A 17,456-nucleotide genomic window follows, 5' to 3' on the forward strand; every position below is an offset into this window, starting at 1 on the left:
GTTACACATTTTAATCATTAACCCATTACAGTACAATACAGTGGTGTTTGAGATACTTAGATGTCTTTGGTATTGTATTGTAAAGTATTGTAGAATTATTTTTGTTAATTATCTTAAAATCCAACATTAAAATTATACCAGGGCATCATTGCATTGGTTACCAGTAAAGTATAGGATAGAATTTAAAGTTTTTTTGAATATTTGTTAGGTTGTCATAGCCATCTTTGTTTTAGTGGTTTTATTTTATTTATATGTTGGTGCGTACATATGTTATTTTGTATGTATGTTAATGATCTGCTAAATGTTGCATAGTTGAGTGGTATTTATACTTGATTTTAATGTACAGCACTTTGGTTGACACACGTTGTCTTTTAAATGTGCTATAAAAATAAAGGTGACTTGACTTGACAATAAGACAACAGTTTGTTTACATTCATAAACAGCATATAGGGATTTTTTTGCTTTCGCTGTGGAGATTTGCAGTGTATTGGGGCACCAAGTCTCCAAATATACAATTAGATGCCTGCTCTATGCCAACATTATTTGAAAGACATGCCAGAAAACAGACGCCTTGATCAACTGGCAGAAGTCGTAGTCGCAGCAGTGATGAGCATTGAGCCTCGACCATTGTCCATCATTTTACAGACATATGGCCCATTGTGTGTCTGTGTAGGCTGGTTGATAGCACTGTGATTCAAACCCTATAGATTTAGATCCCAGCAGTGGTGGGCTAATGTTGCTTTGCTTTGCCAAAGTTCTTCCACTGTCAATAATATTTAACACATCTTTTCTGAGTGTGCCAATACATAGAGATGACTAAGTGGACATCTGAACATGGTTCTTCTTCTGGTCCTTTGGGCATTAAGACTGCCAACCCTCCTTTAATTCTTGGAGAGTCTTAACAGTGGGCAGATTAAATATAAGAGACAGCTACAAAAATTTATAATCTTAAAATGTTTCAAATAATGTAACTAATTACAAGTCACCCCGTAACACTGGCATATTTTAGTAGGTGACGTGGGGAATAACCACCCAGAGAAAATCCACATGGACATGGGTAGATCATACAAAACATACAAACTCACATTGACGGGTGGTGAGGCTTGAGCCCAGTCCCTTGTTACCCATGGTGCTTTGTGGGGACTGGTATACCAGCTGCACTACTTTACCACCAGTCATAGGATTACCAGTCAGTTAGCAATCCTAAAATAACAGATTATGTGTTCCTACCAAATACAGTAGACCCTTGAATTACGAACGGTTTACCATACGAACATTTTGGGTTACGAATGATCTTTTTCAACTTAAAGTACAAACAAATTTCGGATTACGAACCAAAATTAGCGAAACACGTGACGTCACAAACAAGTTAACTCCGAGCTTCTCTCTCTCTCTCTCTCTCTCTCTCTCTCTCTCTATATATATATATATATATATATATACAGTATATACAGTGTATCACAAAAGTGAGTACACCCCTCACATTTCTGCAAATATTTCATTATATCTTTTCATGGGACAACACTATAGACATGAAACTTGGATATAACTTAGAGTAGTCAGTGTACAGCTTGTATAGCAGTGTAGATTTACTGTCTTCTGAAAATAACTCAACACACAGCCATTAATGTCTAAATAGCTGGCAACATAAGTGAGTACACCCCACAGTGAACATGTCCAAATTGTGCCCAAATGTGTCGTTGTCCCTCCCTGGTGTCATGTGTCAAGGTCCCAGGTGTAAATGGGGAGCAGGGCTGTTAAATTTGGTGTTTTGGGTACAATTCTCTCATACTGGCCACTGGATATTCAACATGGCACCTCATGGCAAAGAACTCTCTGAGGATGTGAGAAATAGAATTGTTGCTCTCCACAAAGATGGCCTGGGCTATAAGAAGATTGCTAACACCCTGAAACTGAGCTACAGCATGGTGGCCAAGGTCATACAGCGGTTTTCCAGGACAGGTTCCACTCGGAACAGGCTTCGCCAGGGTCGACCAAAGAAGTTGAGTCCACGTGTTCGGCGTCATATCCAGAGGTTGGCTTTATAAAATAGACACATGAGTGCTGCCAGCATTGCTGCAGAGGTTGAAGACATGGGAGGTCAGCCTGTCAGTGCTCAGACCATACACCGCACACTGCATCAACTCGGTCTGCATGGTCGTCATCCCAGAAGGAAGCTGACGCACAAGAAAGCCAGCAAACAGGTTGCCTACAGTCAAGCATGGTGGTGGTAGCATCATGGTCTTGGGCTGCATGAGTGTTGCTGGCACTGGGGAGCTGCGGTTCATTGAGGGAAACATGAATTCCAACATGTACTGTGACATTCTGAAACAGAGCATGATCCCCTCCCTTCGAAACCTGGGCCTCATGGCAGTTTTCCAACAGGATAACGACCCCAAACACAACCTCCAAGATGACAACTGCCTTGCTGAGGAAGCTGAAGGTAAAGGTGATGGACTAAACCCAATTGAGCACCTGTGGCGCATCCTCAAGTGGAAGGTGGAGGAGTTTAAGGTGTCTAACATCCACCAGCTCCGTGATGTCATCATGGAGGAGTGGAAGAGGATTCCAGTAGCAACCTGTGCAGCTCTGGTGAATTCCATGCCCAGGAGAGTTAAGGCAGTGCTGGATAATAATGGTGGTCACACAAAATATTGACACTTTGGGCACAATTTGGACATGTTCACTGTGGGGTGTACTCACTTATGTTGCCAGCTATTTAGACATTAATGGCTGTGTGTTGAGTTATTTTCAGAAGACAGTAAATCTACACTGCTTTACAAGCTGAACACTGACTACTCTAAGTTATATCCAAGTTTCATGTCTATAGTGTTGTCCCATGAAAAGATATAATGAAATATTTGCAGAAATGTGAGGGGTGTACTCATATATATATATATACAGTGTATCACAAAAGTGAGTACACCCCTCAAGGCAATTGTCATCTTGGAGGTTGTGTTTGGGGTCGTTATCCTGTTGGAAAACTGCCATGAAGCCCAGTTTTCGAAGGGAGGGGATCATGCTGTTTCAGAATGTCACAGTACATGTTGGAATTCATGTTTCCCTCAATGAACTGCAGCTCCCCAGTGCCAGCAACACTCATGCAGCCCAAGACCATGATGCTACCACCACCATGCTTGACTGTAGGCAAGATACAGTTGTCTTGGTACTTCTCACCAGGGCGCCGCCACACATGCTGGACACCATCTGAGCCAAACAAGTTTATCTTGGTCTCGTCAGACCACAGAGCATTCCAGTAATCCATGTTCTTGGACTGCTTGTCTTCAGCAAACTGTTTGCGGGCTTTCTTGTGCGTCAGCTTCCTTCTGGGATGACGACCATGCAGACCGAGTTGATGCAGTGTGCGGTGTATGGTCTGAGCACTGACAGGCTGACCTCCCACGTCTTCAACCTCTGCAGCAATGCTGGCAGCACTCATGTGTCTATTTTTTAAAGCCAACCTCTGGATATGACGCCGAACACGTGGACTCAACTTCTTTGGTCGACCCTGGCGAAGCCTGTTCCGAGTGGAACCTGTCCTGGAAAACCGCTGTATGACCTTGGCCACCATGCTGTAGCTCAGTTTCAGGGTGTTAGCAATCTTCTTATAGCCTAGGCCATCTTTGTGGAGAGCAACAATTCTATTTCTCACATCCTCAGAGAGTTCTTTGCCATGAGGTGCCATGTTGAATATCCAGTGGCCAGTATGAGAGAATTGTACCCAAAACACCAAATTTAACAGCCCTGCTCCCCATTTACACCTGGGACCTTGACACATGACACCAGGGAGTGACAACGACACATTTGGGCACAATTTGGACATGTTCACTGTGGGGTGTACTCACTTATGTTGCCAGCTATTTAGACATTAATGGCTGTGTGTTGAGTTATTTTCAGAAGACAGTAAATCTACACTGCTATACAAGTTGTACACTGACTACTCTAAGTTATATCCAAGTTTCATGTCTATAGTGTTGTCCCATGAAAAGATATAATGAAATATTTGCAGAAATGTGAGGGGTGTACTCACTTTTGTGATACACTGTATATATATATATATATATATATATAGTGAGTGAACATTCGGACAGCGGATGGTGTTTTCCGATGTTTTTTATATTTTGTAAAATTCAATATTAAAATGTCCCCAGAGAAGGTGCAGAGGAAGCGCAGTTTTTTGTTGTTGAAATTACACCTACAAAATATAACGCTATTGAAATAAAAAAGGAAATAATAGAGAAATATGAGAGTTATTGTTGTTTCTGGTAGATACATTTTATAAAATAATGTGATGTGTGTTTATGTACTGTACAGTACTACTGTGTATTGTTGTTTATTACAGGATTGTCTATTCTATAATTTTAAGATTTAAGGGCAAATATAATTGTATTTATAACAAAAGAAAAACATTTAAGACATTAGAAAGGTTAGGTAAGGGGGTGGTTTGGGAGGTCTGGCACGGATTAATTCTGTTTACATGATTTCTTATGGGAAAAAATAGGTTTAACTAATGAATATTTTGACCTAAGAACAGCCCTTCGGAACCAATTAAATTCGTAAGTCAAGGGTCCACTGTACTGGCATGTACACCCAATTTTTCTGATATGCAACTGTTACGTTGAACCAACTGTATAAAGTTTAGCATTAGGACTAATCTTGAGCTGAGACTAATTTAAAGCTATTAGGCGGCAAGGCCGTCTTTAATGACTGCTGCTGTTAAAGATGCAGGGTTGGATTTCTAGTCTGTCCTCATGCAGGTGGCCTACTGAGTGTCAACAGGGCATGGGGGTTGGGACATTAGTGTTCCTGGCCTAAAAATACTTCTGCAGTTGTGCTTCCCCTTGCGTAGCTGTCAATCTGAGGAATAACATTTAAAAGCCATGAGGCAATAAGTTACTCTGTATTATTTTGATAAACTGCTTTAATTTGTTTAGATTACAGTTTAGTTTTCTTAATCTTTCTTCAGGTCAGTGACTATTTTAAACTGTGACATTTGTTTGTCACAAATGATTTTTGTAAGCACATGCACAGACTCTGGGCAACCTATGGGGTGTGGTGATATTGCCCAATTATAGTACTTTGCCAGTGGAGTAGCTTTTTGCCATACATAGTGACTGCTGCTTCTGCTTGGTCAACACAATCTGGCTTTCTTATAGCGTGGAACTGGTGGAGTGTTTCCTTAAATGGAGTATGATAAATGCCCTAATTCTTTTAATGTTAGATTGAAAGTTATGGCTGTAAATAGGTCCAGTAAATTATCTATATTAATAAACATAAACATTTATACTACAACCCCAAATCAGCAAAAGTTGGGACAGCATGGAAAATGCAAATAATAAAAAACACAGAGTTTCTTACATTTACTTTGACTTTTATTTGATTGCAGGCAGAATTTTTATGTTTTGTCTGCTCAACTTCATTTCATTTATTAATAAACATCCATTCCTGCATTTCAGGCCTGCAACACATTCCAAAAAAAGTTGGGACAGTAAAGCATTTACCATTTCACCACACTTAAAAGACGTTTTGTCACTGAGGATACCAAGTGATTTAGTTTTTTAGGTTTTATTTTGTCTCATTCTTCCTGCAAACATGTCTTGAGATGTGCAACAGTACGGGGTCGTTGTTACATTTTTCCTTTCAAAATTCTCTATTGGGGACAGATCAGGACTGCAGACAGGCCAGTCCAGTACCCGTACCCTCTTCTTTCGCAGCCATGCCTTTGTAATGTGTGCAGCATGTGGTTTTGCATTGTCTTGTTGAAAAATGCATGGACTTCCCTGGAAAAGATGACGTCTTGAAGGCAGCATACGTTGCTTTAACATCTCAGTGTACTTTTCTGCATTAATGCTGCCATCACAGAAGTGTAAATGACCTTTGCCAAGGGCACTGACACAGCCCCATACCATGACAGACCCTGACTTTTGGACTTGGTAACTGATATCAGTCTGGATGGTCCTATTTTTTCCCCCAAAAAAGACCTGGAATGCTGATTCATCTGACCACAATACATGTTTCCACTGTGTGAGGGTCCATCCTAGATGCCTCCGAGCCCAGAGAAGCTGATGCCGCTTCTGGACATGGTTAACACAAGGCTTCTTTTTTGCACAGTAAAGTTTTAAGTGGCATTTGTGCATGTAACTCCGTATTGTTGTGCTTGACAAAGGTTTGCCAAACTAATCCCTTGCTCATGTGATTATATCAGCTATTGTTGAGTGGTAGTTCTTGATGTAGTGCCATCTGAGGGATCGAAGATCACGGGCGTTCAGCTTAAGCTTGCGCCCTTGGCCTTTACACACTGAAATTCCTCCCGATTCCTTGAATCATTTAATGATATTATGCACTGTAGAGGGAGAAATATGCAAATCCAATCTTCCAATCTTTCTTTGAGGTACATTGTTTTTAAACATTTCAATAATTTTCTCACGCATTTGTTGACAATCTGGAGATTCTCTGATCATCTTTGCCTTTCCTGGATGCTGCTTTTGTACCAAACCATGATTACAATCACCTGTTAACATCACCTGTTTGGAATCACATCATTATTTAGTTTTTTCACCTCATTACTAGCTCTAAATTGCCCCGTCCCAACTTTTTTTGGAATGTATTGCAGGCCTGAAATGCAGTTAAGCAGAAAAACATGAAACGTCTCAGGCTCATTCTGTCTGCAATCAAATAAAAGTGAAAGTAAATGTAAGGAACACTGCATTTTTATTTTATTTGCATTTTCCTTACTGTCCCAACTTTTTCTGATTTGGGGTTGTAGCTTAGTCATTATGTCTTTATATTTATATGTATTTATATTTGTGTGTTTTATATTTCAGCTGCTAAAAACTTTAAAAAAGCTTCAAGAACTGGACATTACCCTTGATATTCTGGCTGTAAGAGGCAATTCTCTATATCGAAAATTGTAAACACAAGGTGCTATTTAGTTCGTGTGTGTTTTGTGACTAACACAATTGTATCATTTATTTAGGAGACTGGAATTGGTAAAGTTGTGAACTCCTTTCGCAAGCATGATGATGCCGGTGAAATTGCTAAATCGTTAGTACATCAATGGAAAAAACTGGTTCCGAAAGATCCCTCATGGTAACATATCCTATCAAGTAATCATGTTTAAGACTATTTTTAAAAATGTAATGGTATTACAGAGCTGGGCAGATTACTCGAATAGTATTTATGAGCGGGTTATATATAAATGCTGTTTGTTTGTTTGTTTATTAGGATTTTAACGTCTTTGGTTACATTCATGACAGAAACAGTAGTTACTCATTACACAAGGCTCATCAGTTCACAAGTTTAATATCAGACACAGTCATGGACAATTTTGTATCTCCAATTCACCTCACTTGCATGTCTTTGGACTGTGGGAGGAAACCGGAGCTCCTGGAGGAAACCCATGCAGACACGGGGAGAACATGCATACTGCACACAGAAAGGACCTGGACCGCCCCACCTGGGAATCAAGCCCAGGACCTTCTTGCTGTGAGGCGGCAGTGCTACCCACTAAGCTACCATGCCGCCCTATATATAAATGCACTGTCTCAAATGGATTAAGTGATGTAATCTATGAATCATATTAAAAAGTAAGTTCCTGCCATCCAAGTTTCCTAACGCTGGCAGTAGTCTCACTTTGTTATGGTCCTGGGTTTGATCCCCAGGTGGGGCGGTCTGGGTCCTTTCTGTGTGGAGTTTGCATGTTCTCCCCCTGTCCATGTGGGTTTCCTCCAGGTGCTCCGGTTTCCTTCCACAGTCCAAAGACATGCAAGTGAGGTGAATTGGAGACACTAATTTGTCCAGGACTGTGTTCGATATAACCTTGTGAACTGATTAACCTTGTGTAATGAGTAACTACAATTCTTGTCATGAATGTAACCAAAGTGTAAAACATGACGTTAAAATCCTAATAAACAAACAAAACTTCCTTATGGTCCCCTAAAGCTTATATTGTTTTATTAAAGTAATTTATTTTGTGGCGATATAGCCCCTGTGGGGACCCGGGGTAAAGCAGGTCCCCAGCACTTTCCCCCTTGCTGATGGTAAACGACAAATGGGGGTGGCTTGTTTGCTGTGAGCTGCGACCTGTAATGGGAAGAAAGAGATCCAGGTGTTTGAGGAATAGGATAGACTGTAGGTATTTCAATTCCAACAAACAATACTTTGGCTCCTACTTACCATAAGTCCCCAGAAGGCACTGGCTGAATGTCAGTCCCAATAAACCAAATACAAATCACAAATATAGAAAGTATGATTAAAAAGAAACGAATCTTGCAGCAGAAATCATGCCTAGAAAGTGCTAGAAATAAAAGTGGGAATCCAAAGGATGTAGAATTACAACCGCTCTTCATAACACTTAATCCCATTGCTCTCAGTCTTCAAGAAACACTGTTGAACTTAAATCCTTCAAACCACAATTAAAAAAAATACACCTTGTATAACACATACACTGACCAGGCATAACATTATGACCAAATAACAGGTGAAGTGAATAACACTGATTATCTCTTCATCACGGCACCTGTTAGTGGGTGGGATATATAAGGCAGCAAGTGAACATTTTATCCTCAAAGCTGATCTGTTAGAAGCTGAAAAATGGACAAGCGTAAGGATTTGAGCGAGTTTGACAAGGGCCAAATTGTGATGGCTAGATGACTGGGTCAGAGCATCTCCAAAACTGCAGCTCTTGTGGGGTGTTCCCGGTCTGCAGATGTCAGTGTCTATCAAAAGTGGTCCAAGGAAGGAACAGTGGTAAACCGGCGACAGGGTCATGGGCGACCTAAGCCAAATCACTGATTCTTTTTTATTGCATTTTACAAAACACCCCAACTTCTCTTAAAATAGGATTTGTGTATTTTTTATTTTTTTGCATATTCTCCCCATTTTCCTCCCGATTTAGCACACTCAATTTTGTCTTCCGCTGCTGACAGATACCAGATTGCTTCCAAGGAGAGCACGTCGCTGTACACGCCTCTTTCGACACGTGCACAGCCCTCCTCTTCTCACACCTGCTTTCTGCACAGGTGTCTCTTCCGCCAATCAGGGTCCTCACACAGCGTATGAAGACACACCCACGCACACATAGTCCGGTCCCCACCCTGCAGATCCGGTGGACAATTAGTATCTGCTGCAGGCACTGCCAATTATGCCCGTCAGATGGCGCCCAGCCGACCTGTGGCAACACCTGGTGTGCTGGTGTGCTGGTGTGCTAGCAGAATATCCCGCTGCGCCACCTGGGCGCCCAGGATTTGTGTATTCTAAATGAAAATTGTTTACTTCTGTTTTGTAGAAAACCATACACCGGGTAAAGCTGCCATGATGTGTGAAAAACCAGACTTTTTAGGTTTAATGGTCATAATAACTCAAGGTGAAATGTCAAGCAGATAAAACAGTCAGTGTGAAACTAAAACTGTGAATCTGTAAAACTGCAAATCACAGTTAAACAGCATCATGGGCTTGTTTTTAAACTATATAAATAGATGAAATGGCCTTACAAAATGTATTTTCAGCCAAGAGGTGAAGTTATTATTATTATTATTAATATTATTATTATTATTATTATTATTATATGCTGCCAAGTGGGTTCAGACTCCTAGTGACAAAAAGGACATTTTTTTTTCAGATTAAGTCTTTAAGCTTCTTAATATTTATTTTATTAAGAAACATTTAGCATAACTAAATAAATTATGGTGTGCTGAATACAGAAACTTATTTTGTATTTGTGTATTCTTTTTTAAGTAGTGTGCAGCCTCACCCTCCCTCGCTAAAGGAACCAGCAAAGCCAGAAAGTGAACAAATGAATGAAGAAGAAGAGAGTCAGGCTTCAAAAAGGACCTCACCTGAACGGAATAACAAACATGAAGATTTTGGTCCTGAATACAAACCATCAAGGGATCTGGATGCTAAAAGTAAAGTAAAACCAAGCACTAGCAAACTGAGAGACGGCACTGATTCTGAAAATAAGGATAGTACAAAGAAAGACCCTGTGGACCTTGTGTTGCAGACTTCTAAGAACTCTGTCCAGTCAATTGAAAAATCAACCAGTTACCACCACTCTGAGCCTAAAGAAGGCAGACTTAAAAAAGTTTCTGATATAACAAATAAGCATAGATCCAGTATGTCCACAAAACGAAAACCTGACTCTATAAAAGAAGATTTCATTCAGAGTCGAGATGTAGGGAGAAAAGACAATCAAGGGAAGAAAAGGAAAGAAAAGGACATTGAAAATGATGACTTTGAAGTGCCATCCATGTCCTTTGAGGAATACTTGAGTTATGATCTCGAGGCCCCCAAGCGAAAGAAGAAATCATGTAATGCAAAGGACCTGAAAGGTCTCAAACCTGACCAAAACGAGTTCGTCAAACAGCATTCCTCAAGCAGGAAGTCAAGCAGTCCTGTAACAGAAGCACTACCTACATTGGTAAGGATTATATACAGTACAGTTGTATGTAAAGGAAAAGCAAACTGTTTAGGAAAAAATATGTATGCATTCACTGAGTGATATTGAATGGATATCATTTCAGTTATTACCAATCAGTTCACACTTAATCACCCATAGTGATAAAGTGAAATTTTTTTTTTTGAATTTTTCACTAAATATTATTTATCATTATATCAGATCTTTTCCCCCCAATACTTTAAAGAAAGGCACAACTAAAGGATAAAGCAAAGGGTACACCTGATGACTAATTTGATTTGTAATTAATTTTTGAGAGTGTGAACATATGTTTTGACATCATTGTGTGATTAAGTGTAGATTTATTTATTTATAAAACATTAAAACCACCTCCGTTTCTACACTTACTGTCCATTTTATCAGCTCCACTTACCATATAGAAGCACTTTGTAGTTCTACAATTACTGACTGTTGTCCATCTGTTTCTCTGCATGCTAAATAATACCTGCTCTGTGGTGGTCCTGTGGTGGTCCTGACCATTAAAGTACAAGGTGAAAGCAGGCTAAAAAAAGTATGTAGAGAAATAGATGGACTACAGTCAGTAATTGTAGAGCTTCAAAGTGCTTCTATATGGTAAGTGGAGCTGATAAAATGGACAGTAAGTGTAGAAACAAGGAGGTGGTTTTAATGTTATGGCTGATCAGTATATACTGGTGCTGGTCATAAAATTAGAATATCATGAAAAAGTTGATTTATTTCAGTAATTCCATTCAAAAAGTGAAACTTGTATATTATATTCATTCATTACACACAGACTGATATATTTCAAATGTTTATTTCTTTTAATGTTGATGATTCTGACAACTAATGAAAACCCCAAATTCAGTATCTCAGAAAATTAGAATATTACTTAAGACCAATACAAAAAAGGATTTTTAGAAATGTTGGCCAACTGAAAAGTATGAAGATGAAAAGTATGAGCATGTACAGCACTCAATACTTAGTTGGGGCTCCTTTTGCCTGGATTACTGCAGCAATGCGGCGTGGCATGGAGTCCATCAGTCTGTGGCACTGCTCAGGTGTTATGAGAGCCCAGGTTGCTCTGATAGTGGCCTTCAGCTCTTCTGAATTGTTGGGTCTGGCGTATCGCATCTTCCTCTTCACAATACCCCATAGATTTTCTATGGGGTTAAGGTCAGGCGAGTTTGCTGGCCAATTAAGAACAGGGATACCATGGTCCTTAAACCAGGTACTGGTAGCTTTGGCACTGTGTGCAGGTGCCAAGTCCTGTTGGAAAATGAAATCTGCATCTCCAGAAAGTTGGTCAGCAGCAGGAAGTGCTCTAAAACTTCCTGGTTGACCTTGGACCTCAGAAAACACAGTGGACCAACACCAACAGATGACATGGCACTCCAAACCATCACTGACTGTGGAAACTTTACACTGGACCTCAAGCAACGTGGATTCTGTGCCTCTCCTCTCTTCCTCCAGACTCTGGGACCTTGATTTCCAAAGGTAATGCAAAATTTACTTTCATCAGAGAACATAACTTTGGACCACTCAGCAGTCCTTTTTGTCTTTAGCCCAGGCGAGACGCTTCTGACGCTGTCTCTTGTTCAAGAGTGGCTTGACACAAGGAATGCGACAGCTGAAACCCATGTCTTGCATACGTCTGTGCGTGGTGGTTCTTGAAACACTGACTCCAGCTGCAGTCCACTCTTTGTGAATCTGCCCCACATTTTTGAATGGGTTTTGTTTCACAATCCTCTCCAGGGTGCGGTTATCCCTATTGCTTGTACACTTTTTTCTACCACATCTTTTCCTTCCCTTTGCCTCTCTATTAATGTGCTTGGACACAGAGCTCTGTGAACAGCCAGCCTCTTTAGCAATGACCTTTTGTGTCTTGCCCTCCTTGTGCAAGGTGTCAATGGTCGTCTTTTGGACAACTGTCAAGTCAGCAGTCTTCCCCATGATTGTGTAGCCTACAGAACTAGACTGAGAGACCATTTAAAGGCCTTTGCAGGTGTTTTGAGTTAATTAGCTGATTAGAGTGTGGCACCAGGTGTCTTCAATATTGTACCTTGTCACAATATTCAAATTTTCTGAGATACTGAATTTGGGGTTTTCATTAGTTGTCAGTTATAATCATCAACATTAAAAGAAATAAACATTTGAAATATATCAGTCTGTGTGTAATGAATGAATATAATATACAAGTTTCACTTTTTGAATGGAATTACTGAAATAAATCAACTTTTTCATGATATTCTAATTTTATGACCAGCACCAGTGTATGTATATACATATACAGTATATATATATATATATTTAATGTTCTATTTGTCAATATATATATATATATATATACATACACAATATATATATATATATACACATACACAAGTTTTGTTCACAAATATCCATGTTAAACAGCTTTTTGTCTTGAAAATCTGTAGTCATTGGTTTCGTTATAGCGTCTGACACCTCTCTTAAAATAAGAATCAGATTTGTTGACGCACAAGGTTTTATTTTTCAGCTTATGGTGTCTCTCTAGTATTATATGCAATATACATACAATGTACATATCAGTTATATGCAGTATGCAAGCAGTAAGCAGACCATATATGGCCAATAACATATAAAGATGATGTTTCAAACACAAAAATTATACAAGCATGCTACAGAGTATGTAGTGACAAGCTATATACATAATTGTGTGTGGTAGTCCAAACTGTAGTGTGCACTGTATTGTAGTTATTGAAACTGTACTATACAGTGTTATGGGTTCGAAGTAGGGTGTAATAACTATGTGGATAAAAACAGAAGTAGCTATAGACTAGCAGATACTATTACTGGTCAGCTATTTATGAGGTTAATGGCATGAGGATAGAAACTGCTCCGGTGTCTGATACTCTTAGTAATCTGGGATCTGCAGCGTCTGTCAGAGGGTAGGAGTTGAAGAAGGTTGTGACGGGGAGCAAGGAATCTGCAGTGATTTTTCCGCAGAGTTTGAAGATTACAAGTCCTGGAGGCTGGACAGAAGAGCAGCAGTGATTTTTTACATCTGTCTTTTGTTGCTCTTCCTGTTTTGTGACTGCCCTGAACCAGACTATGATGGATGTATACAGGATGGACCTAATGACCACAGTGTGGAACTGGCTCAACAGCTCTTATGACATACTCATTTTCCTCATTTGCTGCATAAAGTACACCCTCTGGGACTTTTTGAGCATGGAGTTGATGTTAGGCCTCTGCTTCAGGTCAGTAGTGCCCAGATACTTGAAGGACTCCATGATTGACACCGGATTGTTGGATATTTTGAGAGGGAGCAGTGCTGAAGGGTGTTTCCTGAAGTTCACAGTCATCTACACAGTCGTGACTGCACCAGCCGTTTAACCTCCCACTGATATGAAGCCTCATCCACCCTGAGTCCATTGACCGTAGTGTCATCTGCAAACCTTAGGAGTTTAACAGAAGGGTCCTTAGAGATGCAGTCATTGGAGTAGAGAGAAAAAAGTAGTGGGGCGAGTACACACCTTTGTGGAGCACCAATACTGACAAAAGGAATCAAATTTAAAATGTGTTTATATTTACACAATATATGTAAATTGGTCTGCTGAAACATTAAACGTAATTTCTTCATAGTTTTTTCAGCTGAATGAAAGTTAATTTTTAGGTCACGTATTGTTGTTTTTATTGCCTTTTACAAAATGCCCAAACTTTTTTTTTGCTTTATTTTAATTTTATACTTTTCCAGTACAAATATTAATTTAAGATTGACCTCCTGTTGGTTTTGTATTTATATCTGAAGGAAAAAGCATTTGTTTTTTGACAAATAGAACATTAAAACCACCTCCTTGTTTCTACACTCACTGTCCATTTTATCAGCTCCACTTACCATATAGAAGCACTTTGTAGTTCTACAATTACTGACTGTAGTCCATCTGTTACTCTGCATACTTTTTAGCCTGCTTTTACCTTGTTCTTTAATGATCAGGACCCCACAGGACCACTACAGAGTAGGTAGTGACACTGACATGGTGGTGGTGTGTTAGTGTGTGTTGTGCTGGTATGAATGGATAAGACACAGTAGCGCTGCTGGAGTTTTTAAACACCTCACTGTCACTGCTGGACTAAGAATAGTCCACCAACCAAAAATATATCCAGCCAACAGCGCCCCGTGGGCCGTGTCCTGTGACCACTGATAAAGATCTCAAAGATCTCAGTGTATTTTTCTTGTATAAATAAAATATATTTTTGTATATATATATACTGTATATACTGAATGTATATAGTTACATATTGCGGATTTAAATTAAATGGTTGAATTTTACTTCTCAGGCCCCAAAGCCAAATGTGATGGACCTACTGAAGGTTCCTTTGCCTACAATTTTACCAGAGGATGAGGATTTTTCTCAGCATCGGGATTTCATGGATAAGAGAGGTGAGGTATTGTTACCGTAGAGCTTAAAAGGTTGTATCCTTGTAATGTGTAAATCATGTGATTTTTTTTTTTTTTTTTAATACACCAAAGGCTCCAAAACATTCAATACAATTTGATTAATAATGTTTTTTTTCTAATAAGAACCTAAAGAAAGTTTTAGCAAGAGCCTTTTGGTCTCCAGACTGACTGAAGACGGTAGATGGCAACTATCAGAATGAATTAATATAAGTCAGCAACCATTGTCCAGTAAATCTAGCAGATTTAGAACACATGGGGAGGCTTATCATTTGTTAATCAAACACTGCTTTGATCATATAGAAAGGCTGAAAGTAGTTCTGAAGCAGAGGAGGTGGGTTATTGTCATTTAATTTATTATTTTAAGGTACAAATGTCTTATTTTTTTATTTGTATTTTTTTCCCATCTCTTTTTCTCCACACCCCCCCCCCCCCCCATTTTCTCCCCTAATCTAGTCGTATCCAATTACCCTGATTGCATTACGTTTCACCTCTACCGATACAACCCTCCACCGCTGACTGAGGAGCTTCGCAACTGACACACGTCCCCCTCCGACACGTGCAGTACCGACTGCCTCTTTTCACCTGCACGAGATGAGTTCATATGCGGATCAGCCTTGTGCACGGAGAGCCACACCCTGATCAGCATTATTTCCGAAGTCTCCCAGCTGGATGGCAGAGCTGAGATTCGATACGATGTATTTGAAATCCCAGCTCTGGTGCGCCACCTGAGCGGTGTCTTTCTTTTGTTTATTAACAACTTTATCCCTGTCAGGGTTGCAGAGGGCCAAGTTTCACCAGGAAACACTGGGTGCAAGGCAGGAATACCCTGTACAAAGTGCCAGTTCATCGCAGGACTTTGGCCATACACCTCCGATTCCCCCTTCAGACATGAATCATGTCTGTCGATGCCCGGCAAGCTGATAGCACCACTGAGATTCAAACCTGGATCCCAGCAGTGGTGAGCAAACATAATAGACCACTGTGTCACCAGAGCTTGTCTTTTTTTTTTTTTTACTGTTAATATCTACACATACTTGTGTTTAAGGTTTCACTATTAGTCTTTTATTGGTTTATTTGTGCTAAATTAACATATTAACATTGTTCATATTATTATTAAGTGTAGAAAGTTTATGCAAATTTAAAGCAAATGTTAAGCATCAAACATTAACGGCATACTTTATGCACTGTACGTTTTTTGGGTCAATGTAATTGTGTACTATTTCTTTTTTAGGACTAGTTTTTTGCATGTAGTTGTGCTTGTCCCCTAAACTGTCTTTGTTGTTTCATAATTGTTTTACTAAATAACATTGGATCATAAAATATGGCATAAAAGTAACTCAGTTACAGCAATAATTAGTTATTGATCAACCATATAAAATCACCCCATGAAAAAATAATTGCCTCCGAACTTAATGAGCAGTTTCACCACCTTTAGCAGCATTGATTGCATCTAAAAATAAGCTTACATTTTTTTGCATAACTGGATTGCTATTGGGTTTGAAGCAGTTCTTGGCCTCTCTAAAAAAACATTTTAATACTGTTTTTTTTACAGTCTTATAGCCTGGCTGTGTTCAATTAGGTAAATTGGTTTACCAATTAAATAAAGTTTGTGATTAAAATTTACAAAACTGATATGGCTGTTGGAAAACTTTGCTTCATAAATGAATGGTTATATGATCTGGAATCATTTTGTCATTCGCAACAGTATATGTATTTATTTCAAATGGAAATGTATTACTGAATGGTTATATTATTTACCATGAAAGCCATTTACAAGAGAAATTTGGACAGTACCATGCTCAGGATAACTTCCACAAATCAATATGGCTTTACAAACTACGAGTTGCATTATACTGTATTACATTAAAAGTATTTGAGTTGGATTTTTTAAAGCTACTACAAAATGCCATTTCCTTTACAAATAAAACGTTCAGAAAGCAATCACAAGATTACACAGCATGTTTACAGATTTAAACCCTGAAGTTTGGGTCTTGCAGTTGAAGAGAAGACCGCAGATGTTTGTGAAGCCCCTGTGTTTACTGGTCAGCGGATGAATAAAAAGATGCTGGTGTACTCTGGAAGTAAGACTGCGTATCTTCCCACCATGATGACGCTGTATCAGCAATGCATCCGGACCTTACAGAACAACATTGATTGTGAGTGTTCCTCGATAACCGACTTGGCTTCTTATCCCAAGTTGTTTGAATGATGTCTAGTATTTCTGACTTTTTACTTCGTTTACATGACTTGATTTTTTCTTTCTTTCTCTGTAGTGCTGTATGAAATTGGAGGTGTTCCATTTGAAATTTTGGAGCCTGTGCTGGAGCGCTGTACGCCAGAGCAGTTGCTGCGAATCGAAGAGTGCAATCCTGTAAGAGCGAGACGTAACCAAATGTTGATGTGAATTCAACTGGAAATAATGCTAGCATCTGATCTTAATTCTGCCTGAAACTACCATGTAACACTAACATTTACATGAAATGATGTTTTCCCTTGGCAGATGAGCTGAGCAGTGGATGGCTAAGGGACTCCCTCAAGGGCTCAACTGTGCCAGTTTGACAGATCTAGGATTGGAACTCTTAGCCTTTAGAAAAACAGTCT

The 17,456-nt window shown here is 39.4% G+C and overlaps 1 protein-coding gene across 1 annotated transcript in view; it reads left to right on the top strand.

The window, feature by feature from the left end:
- The window catches only part of LOC134314753 (elongin-A-like), a 31,751-nt gene that overhangs the window by 1,029 nt on the left and 13,266 nt on the right, over window positions 1-17,456 (top strand). The window contains exons 2-7 of the mRNA XM_062995447.1: window positions 6,825-6,881; window positions 6,977-7,089; window positions 9,739-10,417; window positions 14,735-14,837; window positions 16,853-17,011; window positions 17,129-17,239. Of these exons, the coding sequence (XP_062851517.1) occupies window positions 6,825-6,881; window positions 6,977-7,089; window positions 9,739-10,417; window positions 14,735-14,837; window positions 16,853-17,011; window positions 17,129-17,239 (1,222 nt within the window). The remainder of the gene's footprint in view (window positions 1-6,824; window positions 6,882-6,976; window positions 7,090-9,738; window positions 10,418-14,734; window positions 14,838-16,852; window positions 17,012-17,128; window positions 17,240-17,456) is intronic.

This window comes from Trichomycterus rosablanca, chromosome 5, assembly GCF_030014385.1.
Source record: "Trichomycterus rosablanca isolate fTriRos1 chromosome 5, fTriRos1.hap1, whole genome shotgun sequence".
Classification (NCBI taxonomy): domain Eukaryota; kingdom Metazoa; phylum Chordata; class Actinopteri; order Siluriformes; family Trichomycteridae; genus Trichomycterus; species Trichomycterus rosablanca.